Source organism: Microtus oregoni, unplaced genomic scaffold (genome assembly GCF_018167655.1).
Source record: "Microtus oregoni isolate MIOR12 unplaced genomic scaffold, Mior012 000035F_ref0000213, whole genome shotgun sequence".
In the NCBI taxonomy this organism is placed as follows: domain Eukaryota; kingdom Metazoa; phylum Chordata; class Mammalia; order Rodentia; family Cricetidae; genus Microtus; species Microtus oregoni.
Window position 1 is genome coordinate 25,822,581 of NW_024543094.1, and position 21,083 is coordinate 25,843,663.

The 21,083-nt window shown below is 37.9% G+C and overlaps 1 protein-coding gene across 1 annotated transcript in view; it reads left to right on the forward strand.

The window, feature by feature from the left end:
* The window catches only part of Plxdc2 (plexin domain containing 2), a 398,667-nt gene that overhangs the window by 251,553 nt on the left and 126,031 nt on the right, over positions 1–21,083 (forward strand). The window contains exon 5 of the mRNA XM_041630585.1: positions 14,174–14,296. Coding sequence (XP_041486519.1) covers positions 14,174–14,296 — 123 coding nt within the window. The remainder of the gene's footprint in view (positions 1–14,173; positions 14,297–21,083) is intronic.

The following is a 21,083-nucleotide window of genomic DNA, read 5'->3' on the forward strand; positions in this document are numbered from 1 at the left end:
GTAACCCTGCCTTCCAGTAGAAAACTTAAAGAATATTGTAGAAGTCTTGATTTAAGCTTTTGATAACTCTCTCTATAGAATAAATGAAAGATGTTAGGAAAGACTGAAAGTAATTCTTTGGGCCTGGTCCTAGCTACACAATGACAACTGCCTGGTGATGTACAAGTGATAGAAATCTGAAGATAATGCCAGCATGTTTGTAGTCTTGGATAAAGGACAAAATACAAGGATCTTATGCCATTACCTCTTAGAACCAGACAATTAAGATATCTGAGGAAATGTAGACAGGGTCATAACTTTGAGATTGTAAAGGGCACGTGGCTCGTGTGATTACAAATATCACACAAGTTTGGGATTGACCTTAAGATGGTAAAGATCAGGGAAACATGAAGAGGAATCAATGGGGCTACAGATAGCTCCTCTCTGGAGCTGTGCTTTTGAAAGGAAGTCAGAGAAAGGTGCAGATGTTCAAACTGTGTTCAATGGTGAAATTATAGCTGAATTTGAATTACCGGCTTTTTATACTGATTATTGCAAACAACAATGTTGGTTAAAAGGGCCTAATTTCATTCTAATTTTATAGAAAAATTGCAATTCAAATATTTGCTTTGTAACTATATATTGCCTCCTCATGGAAAGAAAATTTATTTAATATGCACATATTTATGTATATATTCATCAGATATTTTACCTGTATATATAGCATATACTCATTATATATACACTGAAACTTTCCTATTTCCCAGATATCATATATGTTTAAGTATCAACATACATATACATGCACAAATATATGTTCAATAGATTATATGGAAGAATTGAAACTGTAATTGTGATAGAAACTGACAGCATCTGAAGAAATACTTAGGATGCTTCAGATACTTTGGAGAAAAGGTAAGGATCTCATGTTTGATTTAGAGCTAATTGTACAATGCAGATGACTGCTGAAGATAGCATAGCATGCCTTCTTTTAATAGCCCATCTTGTCTGGATCTCTGGTCTTCTTACCCCGAGAAGGACAATGAAAAGAGTAGGTCATCTCTGTTTAGACAGGTTACAACTGATCTGACTTGAATGGATTCAGATAATATTAATGGATGAGACAGCAACTTCTCCACGTAATAGCTAAATAATAAAGGAATACAAAAATTTCAATGAAGAATAAAGTTGGGGAACTACAGTCATATTTTTTAACTTTTTTGAAGTTATTTCCCTTTCTCCTTTTCTTTCCTCCCTTGAAACCTCCCCATATACTTTTCCTTTATCCCACTAAAATTCATGGTCTCTTTTTCACTACTTGTTGTTACATTCATGTATATATTATTCCTGATTGCATACACACATCCTGCTCAGCCTATATATTGTTACTTGCATGCATGTTTTTAGAGTTCACCACTTGATATCAGCTAGCTAATTGTTGTGCTTTTCCTTGGGGAAGACCTTTTCTCCCACTCTCAGCATACATTACATACAACAATTTTTTGTGAGAGCCAGGAAGAATCTAAAGAGATAACTAATTCTTCTGATATGTAATGCATTTTCTTTTTAATTACCTGATTTAAACATGAAGTCCAAATCATATTCAGTAAACACATGCACCAATGTTTACTGATGTACCAAGAAAAATCAATTATTCTGAGTATTCTATTTAAATGCTATTTCTGGGTATAGATTTTATAAGATAGAAGACTTAAAAAGAGAAAGAAAGCAACCAATTGTTTGAGTTCCCTTCTGCCTACCAATAGCTGTTGCTTAAGTTCAGTAAGCTTCACTTACTTGCCCTTAATGAAAATAAAAAGGAAGAAATAGTTCACCTTTCGTGGCTGCTGGAAAGAACTAAAGATGAACATGTAGATTTCCCTCTCAAGAGCAGGACAGACCATACATGCAAGCATAGCTGATAACTCAAGGCTGTCCCATCCAATTGCAGGTCCCAGGCAACATGAACAAAATCTCTCTGGAGACTACGCTCACAAAACAGGAATCTTTGAAGTATGGCTAGCAAAAGCTTTTCAAGTCAAATCAGAGTCAGTGGCAGTGGATTCATGGTAGGGGCTTTGCAAACGTGGATAGTGGACAGGAGAAAACTAAGCAGACATCAGGTACTGAAGGTGAAATCCCACGTGGAATTCAGCTACAACTATAGGAGTCTAGCGTATGATAACACAGGTGTGTAGTCTGTGTTGGGGTATGTGAATGCCTAAGAGAAACCTATTTCTTTGTCTTTCATGTAGGACTGAATGAGGCTTGCTTTTTTCTATGAGTGATACATTTTCTCCATATTTACTATCATTTATTTAACAAATAATCTAGGCATGTCTCATATATACAATATAGTGCTTTAAGAACTGATTGTTATTATTGACCTAGTAGATATATATGTATTACTTCACATAGTTTCCATATTTTTCTTTTTGGTTTGGGATATTTAAAACTACTCCCTTAGTTTTCAAGTGTCAAATGAAGCATAATTAGTGAATGTCCTTTGCTCTGTACGTTCAATCTCTAGCATCCATTCGCCTTGCAAAATCACAACTACACAGTTTGATCAACATCTTCTCCATCCTTCCTTCTCCAACTCCTGGCAATCACCATTCCACTTTTCATATAAGAGTTTGACATTTAAAAAATTCACATATGAATGAGATCTTTCAGCATTTCTCATTGTTTTTCTTAGCCTGACAAATTTTACTTAGCATAATTTCTTCCAGTTTCATCTCTGTTGTCACAAATGATGACAGAATTGCTTTTTTAAGACTGACTGGTTTTCCAGTATTTATACAAATCATGTTTTCTATATACTTGTGGATATTTTATTATTCCCATATTTGCTACTGTGTATAAAACTACAGAGAATACAGTAGTGATCCCTTCAGCATCTTGAATTCAATTCCTTTGGACAGATATTCCAATGCAGTTTTCTGGATTCCATTACGGTCTTATTTTTAGGGGAACATCCATGCTGTGTTTCACAATGACTTAATACTTCACAAGTTTATGTGCCCAGTGTCAAGGGACTTTATTGTGGCTTTCTGATTAGCTGACCCCTTGTTATTATATACTTACTTTCCTTAGTCCATTATTTTTCTCTCTCATCTTTGGTTGCCATTGATGTGGGGTATCTGTTCCCAGACTTTAATTATTAGTGTTGGTTTGACCCTAAAGTAATCTGGATCTTTTGTAGGCAGCATGAAGGTGAATTTGGACTTTTTAGTCATTCAACTGCTATATATTCCTCCGAATGAAGATTGATCTCCACCTTTAAAGTGATTACCAGTACTAGCCATTTCCTCCGTATTTACTAACTGCTCTTCAGGCACAGCATCCTTCCTTCTTTACTCTTTCTTCTGTACAATGTGGGATTTTTGTAGGGGTGCCTTGCTCATTTTTTGCTTATCACTTGTATATTTACTATAGATTTATGGTCAGCAAGAGGCTTGTCAAACATCTTGAAGTCACCACAGTCTATTTTGAGCTGATAAATCCAGTTGCAAACAGAGACTGTGCACTTGCACTTCCCGTGCTCCAAATCACATGATCGACGTCGGGGTTTTCATCTTCTGAAATTGTCTATCACTGAAAAATTATTTAATTATTCTAGTTGTATTTATTTTTAATACTTTTAATTTTTACTTTATTGAAGTTAACATATAATTACATCAGTTAACCCTTCCCTTTCCTCCCTCCTAGTCCTTCTGTCTTTCTCTCTGTCTCTCTCTGTCTCTGCTTCTCTCTCTCTCTCTCTCTCTCTCTCTCTCACACACACACACACACACACACACACACACACACTATTCTAGGTTAGAAGTCATCAGTGCACCAACATTCCTGAGGTTGTGTGAGTTTGATTACACTGGCATTTTCTCCTTTCATGCCTGTTCGTATCAGCACTCCACCAGCTCTAAGAATTCCCTTTTTCTTATAAAGTCATTATAAAGGGAATAGATTTCCTAGCTGTAGTTTCTCTGGAGAATTCACATCCAATTCTTCTCTGAAGATCATTTCCCAAGTATAGTGTCTTGGATAAACGTGTCTTTCTGCCAGCTTTTTCTCTCACTGCTTTCAACTCTTTGCCTTTGCACTTTGAGAATCTTTTCATGCATCTTAGTGATGGTTTCCTTATGTTCAACATATTTGACATTACTTTAGGATTTTTGAGTATCAATGTTCACTCTTCAAATTTGGGTAACTTTTTATTTATTTATTATTTACTTTTGCTATCCTTTATCGGCTTTTCATTTCCTCCCTTCCCTGCTGCTTTCAGACTCCTGTATGCGAGTATTCATTTACTTGATGACCCCTACCAACCCTTAGCTTTTCTTTCCTTCATTCTTTTCTTTTTATTTCCTGATGTTGAATTTAAATGACCTGTATCTCAAAGTTGCTGACTCTAACACATTGATTGAGTCTGCTCTTGAAACTTACAGTGGAATTTTCTGTTTAGAGCACTGGAGAGCTTTAATTATAGAATTTCTGTTTGGCTACTTAAATGTATTTTATCTCTGTATGAAAGACCATTTTATCCGGGAATTTTTTTTCTGGTCTAAGTGAGCCATGTGCCTGTTCTGTTGTATCTGTGTTAAGATGATTGCTTTTATGTGCTTGTCAGACATTTTGTTCATCTCTAGCTTTTCTGGATCTACTCTGGGTATTTGTATGGTTACTCTGTCATTGTCACCCTTACTTGCTTTTTTATATATATATATATATATATATATATATATATATATATATATATATATCTTCGTTGCCTTTTTTATTGTCAGTGCACTTGAAGGCTTGTGTAATTTTTTTCAGTGTTGGCAGAATTAAAAAAAAAAATTGGAATGTTCTTAGTTCAGCAAAACCACAAATTCTGGATACATGGTCTGTCCTGGTACTTGAGATCTTGGGCAGAGTACTAAAGCCTGCTCAGTATGGGCACATTGTACTGGGCTCCATTATCACAGGCCTGGAATTTCATTATATGAGTCCATATAATCTGGAGTTTGTCAGTTTGGCCTGGTTCTAATGTTCACTAAGTGAAAACTGGGTACTAGTTTCATTGGAGTTGATCTAAAGCATGCTTGCATGGGGAAAAGCATCCTAGAACCTGAGACCATAGCAGCTAAACTGGTGCTGGGGCAAGAGTCCTTGGAACTACATGGGTTAGATTGGAGTCTGCCGCTTAGGACTCAGCCTAGAATCTGGTTTGGCAGGACCAGCCTTGATGGTGATTCACAGGGTAAGACTAATAGTAGGGTCTGTATCAAAGCTGAATGACTATCACGGTTTGATTCTGCTCTCTGTGACCCTTTCTAGGTTGAGTGCTCGTTATAAGCTGAGCCTTATGGTTGGGTCTCTGTCCAAGAACAGTGCTCACTTTCCTCTCATTCCCAAGCATATAGGGTCCATCTCTCCATTCAGGGTTGTATGCGGAAGGAAAGGCCGAATAGTATGATTCTTTCCTTCCTGTTGTTTTCCCATTTTTGCTTGCTTATTTATTCTTTTTCTCCTGCATTTTGCTCATGGACTGTAATTTCTCTCCTGGATTTGATTGCTCTTAGGAAGACTTTTCCCTGCCATATCCGGTTCCTCACATTTGTGGGAATGGTTGAGCACCAGAAGCTCCTACTTTGCTTTTGCTGCCATCATCTTCCTATTATGGGACTAATGCTTTTGGCTTTTATGTTATTTCCTGCATACATGAAGAAAATAGACAAGTTTGATTTTTAAAGAAAAGTTTAAAAAATAACTAGAACTACAACCAAAAGAAGTTCATTGCCTTTATCAAGAGCGTGTGCTTTGTATACTGCACTGGTTTGGGGCACTTCATTCACAGTGTGCTGGCCGAGTGAAGACATCTGGTAAAGTCGGCGATATCCAGACATATTCTAGAAGGTGGGAGAGAGCAAGCTGTTGATAGTTACTGTGAGAAGTTAGCATGCGTTAACTTTAAGCAAAGTACATATATTTATTTGGGAAACAAGATACAAAAAGGAAAACTGAAGTCACCATTTTTTTTTATTAATCCAGAATAAAAACGAATAAAGGTATTGTGTTTTTGTCTGTCTTCATCCCTTCCTCTATTTACTTCATCTCCAGATCATCCTTCTGACGTGAGGATGATCTGCTTTATATTTTCAGCATAATCCTGATGATAGCAATTTCATAAATATAGTTAAGGATACACAACTAAGTTGTCAGTCATGTCTCTCTCCCACCAAAAAAATGAATATTTAGCACTTTATAATATCCAAAGATGTCTTAACTCAATCCAGTGAAGGACTCTATGAGTTTTAAAAGATACACGTTTTAAATTTATGATATGTATTTGATATATTTTGCTTTGACAGCTATTGGAAATTTAAAGTGAAATATTTGGTGACTGACAATATTATAGGTTGCTGGGAAGAAGTGCAGGGATATATTTTAATTAATAATATATTATTATTATGCCTTAACTTGAAAACTGATAGGAACTATAAAGGGAAAATGCTTAATGACTGACATTATTGTAGGTTCCTTCTGAGAATCCTGTGGTTAGTAATCCCATCTGAATTTCAGAATATGTTTATAACTGTCTAGGTGGCATGTAAAAATCTATGTTCTTCTCATGCACCAATGTCTGCTGGCTGGAGGCTTGTTACCTGAAACACTTCGTGTACAGTTGTCCTTAGCAGACAGTCACATTTCCAGATAGTTAATCACAGCTTTTTAGTTACAACTTAGCAATCACTGCAATACGTGGCTCTATGGGAGGGCTGCGTGAGTACAAACAAGCATTTGTCTGAAAAGGAATAGTTTATGTCATTTGGAAATCTATTGAGTTATAGAATGAAGCAGGAAAACCGTAGGTACAGTTTGCTCAGTCTTTATTGCTTTATTTCCAACAGCTTGTCCACCATGAGCAGTGCCTGACTGTCTAAACAAATGCAAACACCTACGTAGCCATCTTCGGTTCTCGTGACCAGAACAGTTAGTGAGAAATCTGAACGAGAAATTCATTGTCCTAATTCTTATCCATAAATTTCAGATCTCTTTGATTAACCAGTAGAGATCACAGATGTATAGGCCTCAAGATGACAGAGACACCTATATTATGCCATTGTCTTTTGAACTCTAAAGGCAGTGTTGAACTACAAATTTTTGATGCCTTAAAGGCACATGGGTTGGCTCCAATCTTGCCTAAGGGGTCAAAGAGAATAACTGAGAGATGATAAACTCTCAGTTTGTATGTAGCCTTTGCACATCAAAGGCTTATAGAACGTTTCATTGGTAATAGTTCCCTCATGCCTCCTTTATCACTACTACACTTCCAGTTAAAGACAACACCATTTGCTGCCCAATGGGAGATTGATTTTTAGAAGGAACTCATTCCATCAGAATGGAAGGAAAGAGTGCATGAACTATGAACTTTAAACTTTATTTTCTCTTGCCCTGTGGTTAAATTCAGTGTTTCACCTTATCTCAAAAAGAATTAATACCTGTAAACATGTGTTGTATATTTAGTCCTGAGTCACAATGATAAGTTCACATAAACATCTCAATATAACTTTACAACAAACTTAAACATATTAGAAAAAATTTTAAGTAATTGCTTGGCATTCAGCACAGCACTGCTTTTCCCTTTCCCTTTCCTCATAGCCCCTCATGCTATATGCCTCTGTGTCTTTGTGTCTGTCTGTCTGTCTGCTTCCCTCTGTTTCTGTCTCTCTCTCCTTCTCTCCCTCCTCTCCCGCCCTTTCTCCCTACTCCCCGTGTGTGTCTCTTTGATTCTGTGTCTGTCTGTCTATGTGTGTTTCTGTGTATTGGAGGGAACTGTTTTTCATACCTGTTTTGCAGGCAATTGATCCAAGCCTTGCCCCCCTTGGTTGATTCTTTGTCACTGAACTGCATGCTGGCTTTGATTATTGGCATGCAGCAGTCATGTTCAGCACATTTCCTGTAACCTGACACCAGCCCTCTCCCATTTAACAGATATCAAAAAAAAAAAAAAACCAAAGCATGGGAAGGTGGGGAGGTAAATCATTTAGTCACACCACAAAGCAATAGTTTGAGTTTGCCATGAAACAGATTCTGTAATTGAGTGCAATGCCTCCTATCACCAAATTAAGTCTTATTTGATGAAGTGCTATAAAAGAATCACACTTGTTTGAGAAACTATCCAATTAAAACACAGAAGATCTGGAGCTGAATTAAAACAGGGGAGGCTGAGGTGGCTCCACTTGTGCTGTAAGCTGCAGATGCTGACTTCACAGGTTTTTCCTCCTCTAACCGCTTTTTGGCATAAAATCCACTGAAGGCACTGAGTATGTAGTCTGCCAACTCCCATTTAGTGGCATTTTGAACTTGCCTGTGAGAACTGTCACTATTCCTGCAGAGTAGTGTCTTTAAAATGACCTCAAAGGAAGTAAATATGAATTCCATTTAACTCCCTGACCTCTTCAGGACATGATGTAAGGCTAGATTTACATTACATTTCTAAGCAGTCCTAGAGCCCATGGAATTTGGAATCATAAGACTTGTAATGATCATGAGGGTGTGAGTAAACAACCTTGCTTTATTAAGTATTGAATTTAATAAATGAAAATAATATCCTCACCATTCCCTCCCTAGGTACTGCAGAGATAAAGTGAATACTTAACATAGTGTAATTATCAATAACCTGTGTAGATATTGATTGATTGATTTGTGTAATGTAATTACGGTTAATAAGTATGGTTATGATACATTTTATAAATGTTGTTAGTAAATATAAAAATAAGGGAATAAAGTTATTACCCAGTAATTTAGAGCACTGGCTGGTTGATCTTCCAGAGGATCCAAGTTCAATTCTGAGCACCCACATGTAGGCTTACAATCTCTTGTAACCTTAGTGCCAGTAGATCTGACACCCTCTTCTGGCCTTCCTAGGTACTACATACAAATGGTGCATAGACACAGTGCGGGCAACACATGTTTTTTAAAAGTTAAAAAATACATAATAATTGAATAGTATTTGTTCATAAAAGACCCAATGTGACTGATATGATTTACCTAATCAGTTGATGATGTTTTCATATATGAAATCAGATCATTCACACAGCTAGAAGCCTGTGCCTCTAGTGTAACATGTGCAGGAGGAGAGCATGATTCAAGCTGAAAACTTGGCATAGTAGCGGTTAAGGCCAAAGGAAAGGACAATGCAGTAGCTCTTCTTTGCAATTCAAAGAGAAAACCATGTTTGCTTCTCTTATGTGTCTTATTTGTTTCTTTTAATGAAGGTATTGTTCTGAGTCCTAAGTCACTTGGATAGTAATTCTTATATAAATCTTCCAAGCACATAATTGATTGCTATTTATGCTCAAATCTTATAATAGATAAACTAATATAATACAAGCTTCCCAAATTGAACCAAAGATTTTAAAGAAAACAAATCCTTTAATCGCAGCACTTGGGAGGCAGAGACAGGCGGAGCTCTGTGAGTTTGAGACCACTTTGTTCTACAGAGTAAGTTTCAGGAAGACCCCAAAGTTATAAAGAAACCTCGTCTCAAGAAAAAGAAAAGTATAAAATGTGTAAAATTAACAATATGGTTGTATTTGGTTTCTTTGGCATCAACTTAGTGAGGCAATGTTCTAAAACTGTGGTCTACATAACTACAAGTATTTGCAAAAGACTAGCTGTGTTAGCTCACATAGTGAGTCCCTGACCAGCACCGAGTTGCTGTACCTTGCATTCGGGAAGTTTATGTTTTATAGCACAGCTGAAATATTACTTTTAAAATCTATAAGCTAAGGAACTAAGTAGTAGATACTTTTGCTGAAAACGAGCATTTTGATCATTTAAAACAACTTGAATTACTAACAGAAATGAGTTTCTAGTATAGTCAAGAAAAGTTCAGCTCCACTGTCTCAGTGGGTGGGTGCACCCCTTGTGGTCCCGACTTCTTTGCTCATGTTCTCCCTCCTTCTGCTCCTCATTGGGACCTTGGGAGCTCAGTCCAGTGCTCCAGTATGGGTCTCTGTCTCTATCTCCATCCATCACCAGATGAAGGTTCTATGGTGATATGCAAGATATTCGTCAGTATTGCTATAGGATAGAATCATTTCAGGTTCCCTATCCTCAGCTGCCCAAGGAACTAACTGGGGACATCGCCTTGGGCTCCTGGGAGCCACTCTAGGTTCAAGTCTCTTGCCAACCCTAAGGTGGCTCCCTTAACTAAGAATTGTGCTTCCGTGCTCCCCTATCCAAACTTCCTTTATCCCAATCATCCTTTTTCCCCAAGTTCCCCCAATCCTCCCCTTCTCCCTTTTCTCTCCCCATATCCCCTTACCCCCATCCCACCCCACCCTCAAGATCCCAATTTTCTCCCTGGCAATTTTGTCTACTTCCCATAGCCAAGAGGATAACTATGTTTTTCCTTGGGTTCCCCTTCTTACTTAGCTTCTTTAGGTTCACCAATTGTAGACTCCGTGACCCTTATTTATGGCTAGAAACCAATTATGAGTGAGTACATCCCATGTTCATCTTTTTGGGTTTGTGGAGCTGATCTATTGGGAGCTCACCAAGGCCAGCTGGACTGTGACTGAAAAAGCATGGGATAAAACCGGACTCTCTGAACATGGCGAACAATGAGGGCTGATGAGAAGCCAAGGACAATGGCACGGGGTTTTGATCCTACTTAATGTGCTGGCTTTGTGGGACCCTAGCCAGTTTGGATGTTCACCTTCCTAGATATGGACGGAGAGGGGAGGACCTAGGACTTACCACAGGGCAGGGAACCCTGACTGCTCTTTGGACTGGAGAGGGAGGTGGAGAAGAGTAGGGGGAGGGGGAGAAGGGTGGGAGGAGGGGGAGAAGGGTGGGAGGAGGTGGAGAAGGGTGGGAGGAGGGGGAGAAGGGTGGGAGGAGGGGGAGAAGGGTGGGAGGAGGGGGAGAAGGGTGGGAGGAGGGGGAGGGAAATGGGAGGCTGGGAGGAGGCAGAAACTTGTTTTTTTTTTTTCCTTTTCTCAATAAAAAAAAAGAAAAAAGATAAAATAAAAAAAAAGAAAAGTTCAAAAGTATTTCCTGGATCAGGAAGCAAAGTCTGCCAGAGTATTGCCTTCCCTCCCTTCTGCTGCAGAGCTGATCTTAATGGTGATTGTAGTAGTGAGCATTCATTGGGGGAGCAACAGCCAAGTGCCACCCAAAACTGAAATTATTATTAACTTCACAACTGTTATTTAATTAATAGATTTATTTACTCATTTATTTGTGTGTACATGGTTGTGCCTCTGTGCAAGTGTGTGTACATGTCATGTCATTGGTAGGGGACAAATGCCAACTGTCTGGAGTCGTTTTTTCTTTATGCCTTTGGTTCCAAGTGATAGAATTCAGGCCCTTAGTCTTGAGAATAAACACCTTTTCTCACTGAGTCATCTTGCCTGCCCTTCTGATTTGTTTCAATGTTGCAATAATTGTAGAAGAGGAAATTGCAACTCTGCTTCTTACAGTAAACAAATTCTTTTGAGTGTTTACTTCATTCTTTGGGAATTATTTGAAACTTCCTTAAAATATGTGAACTTGTAAAGTCTGGGAAAAATATTGACCAGAGAAACTATAGCTATAAAAAGAAAATAAGTTCTTGCCAAATTTCTGTGGAAATATGTAGGGACATGTGCTTACATTGTCCCTGTTTCAAATATGAATAAAAATAGTTACATATGTAGAGACTAAAAGGGTTGATCTGGAAGATGATGAGAGCCCAACAGCAGTTACTAGAGACGGCTATGGAGAGAGTAAAGAGAGGAGGGCTCATTCAATGTCACAGTTATATAGAAACAAACCCTCCAGGCCTGCACCAGCAGAGTGGTCGCGAACAATAATGAGGTACATAAATAGTAAGAAGAGTAGTCAGTGTACTACAAACAAAAAGCAAAAGTTGAAGGTAATGAATAACGCTGTACCTTTTCATAGATTACTATAAATTCATGCATGAATTAAAATATTACTGTGCACTTCATACCAATGCTACCTGTTGGTAATACTGATGCTACCTGTCAGTCAAAACAACAGTGATGTAAAAGTGTTTGAAGTATCTGAAATCATGAGTGTCATTGATCTCTAACCGTGTGTCTAGGAATTGCTTCTGCTCTGGCACAGAGTGCAAATGGAAAATGGCTTCCATAGTGATCTAGGATCCTCTCCCTTTGCCTTTCTCTCAGTTAAGCGATTTCATTCATCCCCACACAGAGAATATGGAGTCAGGAAGCAAACACCTAGGAATCATGCTTTCTGAAAGGACTCCTTCATGGTCTAATTAAAACATTTGCTTTCAAGGTCTCATCTGTAGACCCCTTTGTGTCTATTCTAAAGATCAAATTATAAATGAATCATGATGAGAGCAAGAAAAAATTAATTACAAGGTCTGAAAAGTGGCTGCTCTTTGTGTTTATAATTATGAGTAAGTGCATCTGAGGGAATGGTAGAAATCTAGAGAGAAATATGATAAAAAGAAAAGATCCTATCAGTACACTTTCTTCTAATAAAAAGCAATCGTTTATCATTTTAACAGTAAAATCTTACTGAATAGACTAATAACTACAGATTTAATTTAATTTAGACATGACTTACATAGAAATCACAATTTACAATTTGAAACCATTTAATCTACAATATCCTAAAGAAATCTTTATTCGGATCATAATTGAGGTAAAATATTTGATACTTGAGGCTTATTTATATATTACAGTTTTTTTTCAAAGAATCTTCCATCTTTAATCTTGTAAAAAAAATGATCCATTGTAATTTCAGTTCTCTAGTGATGTCATAATTATGTGAACATTCCAATTGCATCATTGGCTTTGAATTTTATTTTATAATATTGTGTGCAGGTTTGTTTTAATGTTTATTCTTGATTTTTTTTAGATTAATTTTTAAATTGTGAAGTATTTCCTGGACTGCCTCTTCCCTCAGGTGGAGTCAGTAGGAGCCCGAAAACTAGTGTGAGATTGGCAATTTGTCATGGATCTTTCACAAACTAGATAAGACCAGTGTGGATAATCTCAGTGTGAAAAAACTGTAAACACCTTGGGGGTGTAAAACAAGAACTAAGGAAAGTTACTTCAAAGCTCAAGGCCCCCACAGTAAATACCTCTCAGCAAGCACCTGCTAAGATAAGTTAATGTCAAGAACTCACACAGAAGGGGCACTTGTAGGTTCTCAAAATTTCACCATCTTATCTGCAGATATGTAGACTGCATCTTCATGATATGATCAAGAATTAGAAAGGCTTTGGCAAACTAAAATTTGGACAATATATCATGGAGTTACTTAGCTCCCTTTCAACTTGTTTTAAGAAAATAACAAAAAAGATAGAAATATTCACTGCCATTTAGAATATGGGTTTTGTTGTTGATGTTGTTTATGCAGGCATAGCATTTTAGGAAAACTCAAGACTGAGGATGTAGCTCTGTGCTAAAGTGTTTGCTTAAGCTCGTATGTGAGGTCCTGGGTTTGGTCCGCATCACTGCCAACAGCCCCAAAAACAAAACCCTCAAATAAATGTAAGGAATAGAAGCTCACCTCTAAAAGATCTAGCAGTTTAGCGGACAATGAGGACTACTGAGAACTCAAGAACAATGGCAATGGGTTTCTGATCCTACTGCATGCACAGGCTTTGTGGGAGCCTAGGCAATTTGGATGCTCAACTTACTAGACCTGGATGGAGGTGGGGGTTCCTTGGACTTCCCACAGGACAGGGAACCCTGATTGCTTTTTGGGCTGGGGGGGGACTTAATTGGGGGAGGGGGAGGGAAATGGGAGGCGGTGGCGGGGAAGAGACAGAAATCTTTAATAAATAAATTTATTAATTAAAAAATTAAAAAAATAATAATTCTGGAAAAAAAAAGAATACAGATGGATGAAAATGGAAGGTTTGGTTTTCTGTAGTACTGTGTTGAACTTCGTTAGCCTAACATTCACTCTGAGGTAAGAGTCACTCTGCACTTTTAAAAGTGTACCAGCAGTTCTACTGGACGCTGACAAATTATATGAGCATTTTTACTCTATCCAGAACAAAACATATTGTTAATCAGACATTAAGATGTTAAGTATTTTTTTTCTGTTTTAATGTCCCTACAAATATGACTGCAATTGAATCATAGCTGTTTTGGTTATAATTTTATCTGGCAATCTTTCTTAAAAAAATTTCCTGTTCTTCTCATTATAGGTTTCATATACACTGGAGAAGTTGTACACCGAATGCTAACAGCCACACAGTACATAGCACCTTTAATGGCAAATTTTGATCCTAGTGTATCCAGAAATTCAACTGTCAGATACTTTGATAATGGTATGTATTGATTGCCTAATTTGTGTTGAATTATATATGTGTGTGTATGTATATGTATATATGTATGCGTACATAGAAACATCAGTTTCTTATCAACATTGTTTTTGGCTTTTCTAGTACATCTGGGGTGTAAGTACACCACCTTTGCTTGGTGCTGCCTTGCTCTGGTACAGGTTAAACTGTTAGAAGTGATACAAAGTAAATGCATGACAAGATAGCTGTTCACTCAATGGTTGACAAACTCATTTGCTCATTCAGAAAATGTTTATTTACATCTGTTGCACAGTAGAATCCATGAGTGACTATAGTCAGAGGTCCCCATAAAACAAACTTGTATTTGACACCATTTGCAATAAATCCTTTTTATTAAAAATATCTAAAGAAGTATAAGTCTAAAACTGATGAACCTTAAGTAGAGGCAAGTGATATACTCTTTTTTTGAAATTCAATTTTTACAATATATTTTCTGCAACTTGTGCATCAATATACTGAACACATCATGATGGGACTGGAACCTGACCAGTTTGTTCAATCACATCAGCACTAGCTTTTTGTTGTTGATGATTTCCATCACTTACTAAGCTTTTCTTTCATTCCTTTTTACAAGTTAGAAACTTAGCTGGGTGAGATCTTGCCCGGAGGTCCCTTAGTGGATATAACCTTTGGCTTTCCTTTAAAAATTTTGTCTCCCTGAGCACTACAAACACCTCTATTACACTTCCCAGTGCTCCTTTTCACCTCAGAATGTACGTTTTGTATTTCTCTTCATTCTCCTTGCTTCCTTTTCTTATAAACCAATCTAAGAATAATTGTGAATAACCACATGACACAGTCAGTCCTAGGCTGTCTTGGAATCTCCTCTGCCAATACCATTCATCTAAAACTTTGCAATTTAGCCTCAGACAATTTTTTGAGACAAGGACAAAAAGGAACCACATTCTTTGCCAGGATGTCATAAGAACAGATGGTCTCTAGGTCACTTTCTAGTAGTCTTCCCATCTGAATCCTCTTGAGATGGCCCTCACAGTACAAATCATGCACAGTACTGTCTTCCATGCTCTTAAAAGAATGTCTCATTAAGCCCCATATTAAGTGTCTAACCACTATTCTAGTCAGAAATCTCAAATTCTTCCATATTTCTCCAACAAACAGCATAGTTAGGTCTATCACAGCAATACTCTGCTCCCTGTTACCAACTTCTACCCTATGATGTGGAAGGGTCTTTTGTTTGTGTTGATTTCATTGGTTAATAAAGAAACTGCCTTGGCCCATTTGATAGGCCAACCCTTAGGTGGGTGGAGTAGACAGAACAGAATGCTGGGAAGAAGGCAAGTGAGCCAGATGTCATGGAGCCAGCTGCCAGGTCAGACATGCTGAATCTTTCCAAGTAAGACACAACTTCATAGTGCTACACAGATTATTAAAAATGGGTTGATCAAGATATGAGAATTATCCAAGCAGAGGCTAGGGCTAACGGGCCAAGCAGTGTTAAATGAATTCAATTTGTGTGTTGTTATTTTGGGGCATAAGCTAGCCAGGCAGCTGGGAGCTGGGCGGCAGGAACACAGCCCTTTGCTCCTTCTACAACCCCAGTCAGTGTTCTATTGAGAAGAGACACCATGAACACAGCAATTCTTAAATGATGAAGCATTTAACTGGGGACTTGCTTACAGTTTCAGTGACTTAGTCCATTATCATTATGATGGGGGCATTAAGGAAGACATGGTGGTGGAGAAGTAGTTGAGAGTTACATCCTGATTTGTATTCAGAGAGAAAGACATGTGATTGATAAAGGCATTTGAAACCTCAAAGCTCACTCCCAGTGACACAGTTTCTTTAATAAGGTCATGCCTCTAATCCTTCTAATCCTTTCAAATAGTAGCATTTCTTGGTGACTAAGCATTCAAATATATGAGCCTATGGGAGCTCATCCTTATTCAAACCACCACTAAAGTAATAAGGGAAATAATATAATATATCATTAAATATCATTAAAAGTCAAATAAAAGACTCTAGGTCTTAAACAATAAATGAATATTTACTTTGATAGCTTATTAAAAAGTAAAACTTTGAATAGGACATAAAAGTATAGGCAAAGAATAATTTATATCAGAAGGAATACAATTAAAATAGAATTTTGTGAACAATTTAAGTTATCAAGTACCATTTGTTTGCTCAAATGACAAGGTTTTCCTTTTTGTAAAATAAATTGCTTTCTCATGTAATGTATCCTAATCACAGTTTTGCCTTCCTCTACCCTCCATATTCCTCCCACTTTGCTTCTGATCCAGATCCACTCTTTTTCTTTTTCTATTTAGAAAAGAAACAGTATTCTTAGGGATAACAATATCATATATATATATACATATATGTGTGTGTATTATATATTAAAGATAAAACAAAGCTAACACACAAAAATATTAAAAATCATACAAACAGAATGAAATGAGATCAAAAAGCAGAAGAAACATATACATACAGAGATCTATTTGTTTGCACACTCAGGATAACCTTAAAACACAAATCTGGAAACCATAATATGTGTGTCTCTAGAATTGTAATATATACATTGGATTTTAAAATAGATAGGTGATAGAATTTTAAAAAGAAAAAGAAGAGCTCTGACACAAAAGTTTGTCTAGTCTTGGCTATTTATTGCTCAGCATGAAACCTATCATTCAGAGTAGTTTATTTCCCCCAGTGAAACTCCATTAGAAAAACCCTAAAATTTCATTTGCAAACAGTTATCAGTTGGAGATAGAGATAGCTTCTGGGTTAGGTATGGGGGTGTTTATCCATTTCGTTCAGCTCTAGGACCTCTTCTGGTGTAGATCCATGCAAGTCCTGTGCATTTGGTTAAAGATAATGGTCCAGGAGCATAGGATGTTTTTTGTTTTGTTTTGCTTTTCTTCCTTCTTTTTATTTATTCTTTGTGTCTTTTATATCATCTGCCTCTATCCCATTCATTTCCCTGTTCCTTTATATCCTCCCTCTGCCCCTTCAACCCTCCTCCCCTAAAATATAAGATAAAATAAAATTTAAGAAAAAAAGAGAAGGAAAATATCAGTCTTGTCTTGGAAGCTGTAGTGTGACACAGTGAGTTAGGCAGTAAACCCTTTATAATACATATATTTACTTGCAAGTGTTCATTGTAAAGTGTCATTGGACTGGTTTGAGGCCTCTGGTTTCTGCTTCACTATTGATATTGGGGGCTCACTGCAATTCCTCTTGGCTATCCTGCTGTTGCGCTGCGTTATGGAGATCATGCAACTTTGGGTCTGCGGGATCAGTCCTTTCACATGCTGCAGCAGATCACAGATAAGTTGGATGTTGGGGTGGATCAACACACAACCCTAATAACTCTTCCTTGCCCTAACCATCAGGGTGTGTTCCCTGCATAGTTTACCCCTTGTGGTTATGAGCAATGGATAGGGCCAGTTCTCCTGCTTTCATGTTCTCGGGGTCAGATCTCTCACATCTTCACCTCCAGGGCCAACTCTACTGTGTTGTCCAGACATGGTGTAGGGGACATTCTCCCAAGTGATGCAGCTGATGAGAGACAGGGCCATCTCAGCTCTCCCAGTCTTATGACTTCAGGGCCAGCTCTCAGCTGCCTCAGGTATTGATAGGTATGGGTGGAGCATTTCTACCCCACCTAGGACTCCACATGATAGATGGGCAATAAAGACAGCTCTTCCATGCTCACAACTCTGGGCCTGGCTCATCCACACCTACACCCATGGGGTTGGCTCTATTGTGCTACCCACTCAAGGTGCAGGACCTGTACTCCCAAGTATTTCATCTAGTGGGAGGGGTGGGTGGGACAAGGGCAGCTCTCTCATCCTTATGATCTCAGAGACAGCTCTCCCAAGCCCATGCCACCCCTTGACAGTTGAGTAGCGGGGACAGGCCTCCATACTCACAACTTGGGGCCTGGTTCCCCCACACCTCTGCCCTTGAGATTGGCTCTATTGTGCGGCCCTCTCAAGGTGCAGGGCCTGTTCTCTAAAGTGTTGCACCTGGTAGTTGGTAGGAGCAGCTCTCTTGCCCTTATGACCTCAGGGTCAGCTCTCCTACCTGCCTCAGGGATTGATGCCCATGCCTCCACATGACAGGTGAGTAATGCGGACAGCTCTCCCATCCTCACAACATCGGGACTGACTTACTCGCACCTCTGCCAATGGAATTGGAGGAACACAGAATGTTAAGAACCAGGATTTTATGTTACCAACATAAAAAAAGTCATAAGTATATTGAGTACTCTTTCTTCCCATATGTTCTCATGTTGTTTATCCCTTTCTTACAATTACTGTTTCAAATTAATATAAACTGCTCCACGTGGCCTCTACATTTTCAACAAAGATAGCAACTCTGTTCTAAGAAATCTATCTTCAGTACCTAGCATAGGAACATAGGGCATGATGTGTCACAATAAGTATTCAATGACTGAATAAATTAAAAACATAAGTAATTAAGATGAATTTTTATTCCTAAGAATTTTGGAATCGTTACCACTCAAGAATAAAGTATTTTCTCTCAGTGATGAAGCTTCTGTATGATAGCCAAGGGGATATATAATTCCCAAGATATAGTGAAAGCTGCTACTGCTATGTAATTTATTAGCAAATGAAGCCACTTGAAACACTGTACAGCTTTTTATGTCATAGAAACTTGCTGAAGAAGCTTCTGAATTGATCACTGACATCTACTGCAGGATGGAATAAACCTTCCTGTGGAGACAGTTGCAGGCCACACAGATTCTTCCTAAGTTAAAATGTTAGGATTAAAGCAACCACATTAAAAGCAAGCTGATGCTTCTAAATGTTACAACTATCCAGATAGCTGCTATGTGAGGCATGATAGTAATGTGCAAAAGGGGGTCTATAAAAACAGTATCATCTATTAGAAAAATATTTTGACGGTTTGTAAATAGCAAATCAGATAGTACAGCTCCTAACAGTGTTGAGAAATCTGATCAAGCATAGAACAGAAGTTGACAGAGTCCTTTGGTCAGTAGCATTATTTTACACAAGTTATGCTTCTATTTTGAATATCAAAAGTTTCCATTAATGATTGGGTAATTCAAGTATGTTTCAGGAAGCTGAATTCCGATACTATCTGGGCTGCTACAGCACTCCTGTGGATGGCTGCGCATGCTGAACTATCTTCAGAGAGTCAGGTCAGGTAGGTCAGGACAGGAGGTAGACCGCTCAGCTCTCTCAACTGTAGACTGGGTTTTTTAACTGGTGAGTTTGCTTTACTCCTGTGCCACCATTGTTCAGTGCAGCTAGCAGAAGGCAAATCACTCTAAAAGGCACCCATACTCGCCTGCCTACCATTTAGTGTAAAGCCTCCGCATAAAACAAAATCTGAACATTAAAACTTTGGTTCTCCAGCAAGCAAAATAATAGAAATATTAAGAAAAATTTGAAACTTAATGAAAGCATATACTAAAAAGTATTTCCATTTGTATTATATAGAGAAACACAAAATAAGCAAATGTGGGCCCACTATGCCACCTCAAAAAGTAAAGGTTTTGGCATGCATTGCTAGTTTTCACCCATTGCTATTAGTTTTTTTTAGAAATATCTTCACCAAAAATTGCACTCAAGTATCAACTTATGTTAACCTCTCATTTACACAAATAATGGGAAGCTATTGTATTTGTATTGTAAATGCAGAAATCCCTTGAAGGAAATAAGTATCCTTCCCATACTAGAGGAGCAGAAACAGCGACAGGCAGGTGAATTGTCTCTGTTAGAGAGACTTGGAGACAGTTAATGGTCTATCATTACCTATACCACAGACAATGGCAGAGATACACATTAAAAACCCTGGTGAGGTAGACATGGGGGCAGGATTGAAAGACTCTTGTACATATAAAATTATGGAAAACAATTTTTAACTAGCAGTGTGTTTTCATACTTTCCAGTCTTATGACATGATACCAGAGACACAGTGATGTCTGTACAAAAAAGAGTCTTTGTCTCCAACTATGTCAGGGCTGAACATTTACTGTGACTAAAAGTTCCAGACTTAAGTTCAACAATATTTTGGTGTTATTTCTATTATATCTCAATATGAATATATTTTAACATCCTTTGAAAGTTTGCAACCAGTTAATCAAAATATTTGAAATAATAAAACTATTTTAAAAAATCTAGCTATCTCTGTAAGCATTACTAATACCCAAAGCAGTTACTGAGTATTAATTCTACCACACAACAATAAATTTTAAAGATCAGATAACAGATAAATTTTGTCAATATATATATTTTACTCATTTATTCCTGTTTCCTTTTGACACACTTTCTTTTGGCTCCAGAATTTTATATGAAATATGCTTTCTTTGGTCTTCAGAGCAAAGGCCTGTCCTTCAGCAGGCATCCAACCTCTAGAATAACAGGGCAGAAGCCCCTCAAGGAAATTAAAGGTAGCAAGGTGTGATAATTTGAAAGAAAATGGCCCTGAAAGGGGGTGGCACTATTGGAAGGTAGTGTTGGAGCAAGTTTTGCCTTGTTGGAGGAAGTGTGCCACTGTGGAGTGGACTTTGAGGCCTCATATATACTCAATCCATGCCCAGTGAGACAATTGCCTGCAAGCCAAGGTGTAGGACACTCAGGTGTCTCTCCAGTACCATGTCTGCCTGCATGTCTCCATGTCACACCATGATGGTAATAGACTAAACCTCCGAAAATGTAAGCCACTCCAGTTAAATGTTCTTCCTTTATAAGGGTTGGTCATGGTGTCTCTTCATGGCAATAGAAACCCTAAGAAGAAGTTGGTA